The 6,840-nt window shown below is 51.6% G+C and overlaps 1 protein-coding gene across 1 annotated transcript; it reads left to right on the top strand.

Moving 5' to 3' along the window:
- Positions 1 to 1,520: 1,520 nt before the first annotated feature.
- PV07_01498 (uncharacterized protein) lies at positions 1,521 to 4,195 on the top strand (the record flags this gene model as incomplete). Its single annotated transcript, XM_016388028.1, has 5 exons — positions 1,521 to 1,681; positions 1,742 to 2,540; positions 2,593 to 2,937; positions 2,990 to 3,108; positions 3,163 to 4,195. 5 exons carry the CDS (start codon positions 1,521 to 1,523, stop codon positions 4,193 to 4,195), a joined length of 2,457 nt encoding a protein of 818 aa, XP_016254956.1.
- Positions 4,196 to 6,840: the final 2,645 nt, after the last annotated feature.

Below are 6,840 nucleotides of genomic sequence, written 5' to 3'. Positions count from 1 at the left end.
CAGGGTCTGTCCTCTCCACTTTTTGGGCACGATTTCTCCTGCGCAAGCGAACGCAAGAAGCTGAGCTCCAGCAGCAACACCCTAGCAGTCGTTAGTAGTGGTAGCGTCTACGCCGCTCCGTACCACCATACCGTCAGGGTAAATCCAGCAATGATAGCTGAGACTGCTTGTGCTCTGGACTCGAAGATTAGCTCTCAAACGAGTGATCTCGAGGGCGAGACGAAGGACCGACCGACTGGCCACAATACAACCTAGGAAATTCTCGTAAGAACAAACGACTAAGACAAGGTCTTATGTCGCACCCACCAATCAACCCAAGTGTGTTGCCAGCCAATATGAAATTTCTGCGTCCGAATATATCGCTGCAGCGACCGGCAATGGTTTGAAGGACCGCCGTCGCCAGTGACCAGGCTGTGGCTCCCCATGCGATCTGAGCCGAAGGCCCAATGTCCGCGTTGATGGTGAGGAGAATGGCCGAGGGAAGCGCAAAGGACAGAATGCATGCTTCGTAAGTGAAGGCAAGAGCCTAGTCGCAAGCATCACTTGTCAGAGTTGACCATCCCAGAAATTGACTGAATATACCCACGATAGCACCCAGCGCGGTACGCAGATCGATCTTCCGACCTTCAAACGCAGCCCTATAAAGCTCGAGACTTTGATTATGCGACTGAGTTGGGGCGATGGGCTTCTGATAAGCTGAATCGTGATCGGTGGACACAGTCTCAACATGATTGCCTTCAGCTTGAACGTCTTCTTTGAGGTTGGACATCTTCTGAGCAATAGTGCGAGGAATATCTCGGTGAGTGAAGAAGAAATGAGATTTCGAATTGAGAGTTACTGGCCGGGCTTACATGTTACCCTTGGGCGAACAAGCGACCGATGTCTACGAGTATTTAAGATCGAATATTCAACGCCGCCCTGGTGTTGAGCATTCCCTCCCCGTCTCGAGATTTCCCCAGGTCCCGCCTGGGGTTGCGGGCGAGATGCGGAGGGCACTAACCTATCTTTATCAGGTAACTTCATTTGGAAAATTGGCTCCTCTAGCTGACTGAACTTCATCCTCTACAAAAAATAGACTCCGAGGACCGATATATCCGTCGTTCAGGATGAAGTACATACATGATGTGTAACCACCAATCTCAGGCCTTTCCAGGTTTCCACCTCAGCGTCAACCGAGTTCCCAATCAGCTTTCAAACGAAGATTTATCCACATAAGTTCAAACTCAGTGTACGCACGTATGCTGCCACCGGTTAACGATGCCCCCGTCTGACCCCGCAAAATGCGGGCCGGTCGAGAACTTCCCAAAGAGCTTGCCGTGTAGGGTTGACCGACGAATAGCCGAATCAACTTGACCGTTACAGGCTCGAGGTGCGTCGGTTGATTTCAACCTACTTCCTACCGGACTGAAAGCTTTGCGAAGGAACACAATGTGACCGCGATCGCGTGTCACGCCGCATCGGAGCATCGCTGTGGCTTAGAGCATCACCTCGATCTTTGCTATTCTTCACCACGCGCGAAAATGCAACAACAGACTTCCCCTCACAGCCAAGTAAAGCGACGGACATGCCCTTACTGCTTCAAGGAGTTTGCAAAAAACGACCACTACAGTCGCCATCTCCGATCCCATACAAAAGAAAAGCCATTCCGCTGCAATATATGTGGGCACCACTACCCTCGCCGGTAAGCAGTCATCCGCAAATTGAGAGGATAGTCGTAGCAGGGATGGCTGACCTGGCACAGGGACACTCTGCTCCGCCATGTCAAAATTCACGAGAGAGAATCGGACCCACGAAGATGGCGACATGCGTTCGCAAACGATCACGGTGTGCAAGGGTCTCACCAACGCCATTCGCATTCAAATGGCACAAATCCCGCTAGTTTGCCTAATGTCTCAGAAGAGGTCGGCTTGGTAGACACGACGACCTCACTCCACATCCACCGAGCCTTGTCTGGCACGACGTTCAATTTGAAAACAGGTACCGACCTCCCCGCGTCATCACCTATTCGGGGCTCCCAAGAAGGCTCGAACCAAGTAATTTCCGAAATTGATGTCGGAAACATCAATGTTGATATCAGATCTCTTGCTGGCTCGATGTATTCGGAACCTACAGTAGCTCTGGGCACTGTGGGACAGAATCCAGACCTGGGAGTTTTCAATCAGTCTCACCAAAGCAGCAGTTGCAGTCCACTCACTATCGCGAGCGGCTTATGTGATATAGACTACTCTCTGGATACCTCGGACTGGCTTTTAGAGAATGAGTTGTTCGAGCTGTTCGACTTCAAAAACCTCCAATCAGGGTCGTTAGACGGGCAGGTTGCGAGTGATAGCGATGCTTCCCCTTGTGTCCGGGACCTCCGAGATGTATGGTACGTCCCGGTAGCGAAAATGGACTGCGATCTCGGGACGAATGCAACCGCGATATCTTCCAAGCAGGCAATCGATCTCAGAGGCGACATTGATGAGGCGTATCGCGCGGACATGGCAACCACACTACTACGCCCTGTCCGCAACGAGCCTCTGCCATCCATTGACCTCTTGGTAAGTGATTCTACATCAATCAAATTGCCGAAATCGTCTGAAGAGTTTGCAGAATGTTTGTATCCGTCTCTTCTTCACACGTATAAATGTGATGTTGCCCCTCGTCCATGGGCCGACATTCCGACCAACTCCAAATAACACTTTGCTGGTCCTGTCAATCTGTTCGGCGGGGACTCTGACAATGGACTCAGGCAATGCTGCCAAGGTGGGCTGCATGCTTTTCGAACGTGTCAACAAATCAGGCATGACCCTTCCTTGGGAAAGAATTGTTTCTCGGCAGCCAGAAATGGCGCGCAGTAACCTCAAGGTGGCGGCAATTGGGCAGATATTTGCTCTCCTATCGGGAGAGCCTGCCCATAGGATGATTGGAAATTCGTTCCACGGAGGCATGATAGCTGTAAGTGCAAACCAGGGAATCGAGAACAGAGACTGACAACGCTTTGATCTAGAGCGCCCGACATTTGAAGCTCTTTGATGACACGCCTCCTCTTGAGCTTCCTGATGACTTATCCCCAAGAGATCTTGATAAAGCATGGAGAGCCTGGGCGAGTGAAGAGGAGATGAAAAGGTAGTTATCGATGCAACAGTCAGCGTTATTGTGCCTAACATGTCATGTCCTCAGATACGCCATTATCCTGTACATTCAAGACGCTGAATTGGCCGCTTTGTTTCACCAAGAGCCCAATTTTCGCCACAACACCCGACCACTGCCCACCGCCTGCTCTGCGGAGTTGTTTACTGCACCAACGGCGGCGGCATGGGCTGCTAAATACAGAGCAATGCGGAAGCGAAAGGAAGGGCAGACCAACCTTCCATCCGAGCACATGGACGCAGACACCGATTCAGAAAGACCAGTACAAATTGATCATCGCCACCAACCAGATATGCTGAATGCCTACGCAATCCTTTCAGGCGTAGGAGCCTCTGTCTGCGAATTTCGACGTCTGGGTCTACTGTCATCGGATCTCAATAGGAAGCTGGGCGCCGACCTCGTCCAGTGGTACGCTTCTGCCAGAATTTCCTTCCACGCGAGCGAAGAATGCGGCACCCTGTCTGACCTTCCCGTCTCTTTAAGAATACTGTGGCACTACACATTCATATCGTTGACGGTCGATTTGAACACTCTCGAAGTCGCCGTGGGAAGGGAAGGGCCCAACAACATCGTCCCGGATCTCCACGAGTACGTCCGGTCGTGGATCTCGTCCTTGAACTCAAAGCGCTCTCTTTTCCACGCCTTGTATCTCCAAAACCTCGTCACCTCGACGAATTTGGGATCCTCGTCCGCCATCCATACGGCGAGGATACTGTTTTCTGCGGCTCTCTGCTGGTATTGCTACATTCTCTACCTTCCGTCCATGACGGTCGCAACTGATATGGCGGTGGTTGATTCAAACCCTGACGAGCTCCTGGAATATTTGGCACAGCTGCCGGAATCGCGGTTACTGTGCACGGAAAGCCGCTCCAGTCCGGCTTCGACCCTGTGGCACAAGACAATGACGGAGTTCCCGAAGATTCTGGGGGCGACGCCGACCGAAATGAAGGAGAACACTCTGTGTGTCATCGAATCCGCTCTTCGGGGTCTAGGCACTTGCGGTATATCAAGGCGCTTTGCAGACATCATCTACATCTTCATCTCGGGCGAGATGAACGGCTAACATTTTACCGTTACGCTGTTCGATTTGCGGTCCGAGAAATCCCATATCTTCGTGCTCGAAGTTGGTTAGACGCGGCTGACGGTGTCTAGCGTCAATTTTTCGCCAGCGTGATTATGCATAGGAATGACTTGAAAACTACGAACAAAAAAGTTGACCAATTCCGGTCTTTGGGCGAGATTTATTCTGTCCAGTACTCATGTTTGGAATCCTTTCTTGATCCTAAATCAAAGAGATGCACACGACCTCCAAAGCCCAAGTTCGCTTGATATCCTTCATCTCATGGCTTTCCCGCCCAGATATCTGACAGCCAATCCTCGGCCTTTGTCATGCGCAAATCTGGAAGCAGTTGATTCCATTCGTCGCCGATGCCGAAACCTCCGTTCAAAGCCGCCAGCAAGACGCCGGCCACTATCTGTTTGGCAAACGCCTCTCTCATTTCCGGTGGGATTGCCGGGTGATCGGCTGGGGGTAGCCACGAGGTGTTGAAACTGGCGTCCTCGAGTTGGGCTTTGGGGACTGCTTCAACAGTCATGGGGCCTGAAACCGGAAAGAAGGCTGAATTAGCAATGGGTCGGTACGCAGAAGAGGGTGAAAAATGGTAGAAGGAGGGATCCGATACCGCGCACCGACTCTGCAAGCTTCAAGAATTCCGAGTTCATGAATGCGTTGCCGCTGATCCCGCCCCTTTCTGGCCACGCGCCTTCATAGTCGATTGCCGCGACGACGACATTGACCATGTCCGCAACAGTCGTGAGAGTCAATGGAAAGTCGGCGTCGGCCGGGATGATTGCACGCCGGTGTTCCAAGTCCCACGGAGTACAAAATAGTTGAACGTGCCTGGTAGACGCGTGTGGAAAGCCCAGGTACTCCAAGAACAGACCTGGCTGGAAGAGGCAGTACTCCAGCACCTAAGGTGGCTGTATTAAGTACGTAATTTGATCAGCGGTGAGGATCGTTCATACCTTTTTGTCCTTGTTGACCTGCTGGAGATACTCGTGTACTCGATCCTTGCTTGCATAGAGTGGGTTGCCGCTGTTACTCCCTCTATGATCAGGACCAGAGTCAGTAAAAGTTTCGTATCTCAAGCGATACGAGCTGTGACGAACTTACAGTGCCCATTCACTAGGTGCAAACCTCCTCACGCCAGCGGATATACTGGCATCCACGAGATTCTTTTGCGCCGTGCCGTCTGGGTCCAGGTGGCTGACGATGAAAGAGAGCACCGTGTGCACGCCTTGCAAATGTTCGACAAGGCCGGCTTTGTCATTATAGTCGACTTGAACCGTCTCAACACCCGGAGGGCCGAGCTTGGAAGCGTCCTAGAGGTAGGTCTACAAGTTAGTGGGCTAGGAAGAATTTCTTGCACGGTGATAAGGGTTCGAGCAGCTCACGGAGCGACTGAATACGATGATCTCGTGCGATCCCTTTGCCACCAGCCCATCCAGGACTTCTCGCCCGACATCTCCCTTCAGATCAGCACTGATTGCAGGGTGAATGGTGAGATCCAATGGACTTACTGCCGGTGCCACCAGCGAGCGCGATCCGGACCATCCTGTCACTCGTAAACCTACAGTATTCTATCAGCCTGGACGAGCCTCCGGTGCTTATGGTGATTCTTCGACTTCAGTCGATATAAAGATTTTCATTTTAGTTTCTTGCTTTTGGTACCTAAAAGCTCCAGGCTTGGTCTTTGTAGTCGTCCCGCATGCAAAATACCATTTTCAGTAACCAGAGCGAACTAGTACACAAGCGGAAGGCCCCGGCGGGGTTGTTTCGTGAAGTAGTGAGTGGAGAGCTGCCTAATCGGGGATCTCGAAGGTGGGAAGGTTTCGACGCTCAGCAGCGTCGACTGACACTTGGTGAGAGGCGGGGGGAAATCGGAAACAATGATTCCTCCTCGATTTCCGCAATCTACCCCGATGAATACGGCGTCAAGTCGCTATGCAAGAAATTAACCCGCCGGTGCTTTTCGAGGCTTCAGAGCCACTATTGAATATATTGCAAGGTTCGCTGGTTGAATCTTGTTCGGCACTTTGGATGGATGTACGAAATGTATTATGTGAACAATTCGTCTTATCGAAAAGCATGAAGATTGATTCGTCCATCGAGGTAATGTTTCAGGGAGCTACAATGGCTGCACTTCGAAGTTAGATATTCAATGCCAATAGACACACTAGTCCACGCAGTCTTTCTGCTTCGCCCAAGCACTTTCTTATTGCCCACGTCAGATTTCAAACTTTTCGCCAACCAACTGCTCACTCAGTTTCCACAAATTTTCAGCATTGCTGCTGTCCTCGGCGTACTCGTACGTTGGCTCAACTTTGGTGTCGGCCAGGTAGGCCCCACTGTTCCCTTTGAGCCTGGGGTCCAAGGCCGCTATAAGCGTAGTAGAGATGCCCTGCTCGATGGGTTTGGGAATGTCCTCAGCCATCATATTGAAATGGCGGCCGGTGTTCTTGACAGCGATAGGGTCGATGCTCGCCAGAGATTTTTCAACTTCTGTGATATACCTGCCCAAATTCGTGGTTAGAATGGCGCCAGGGTGAACGGCGTAGCTTTGGATTTCTCGAGGCCGGAGCTTCTCGGCGAGAGCACGGGCGAACAGAATATTGGATGTCTTTGCTTGACCATACCCGGACCAAGGG

This window comes from Cladophialophora immunda, assembly GCF_000835495.1.
Source record: "Cladophialophora immunda strain CBS 83496 unplaced genomic scaffold supercont1.1, whole genome shotgun sequence".
NCBI classification, from domain to species: domain Eukaryota; kingdom Fungi; phylum Ascomycota; class Eurotiomycetes; order Chaetothyriales; family Herpotrichiellaceae; genus Cladophialophora; species Cladophialophora immunda.
The sequence above is the reverse complement of the archived record's forward strand: the minus strand, read 5'-3'. Positions and strand labels throughout refer to the sequence as shown.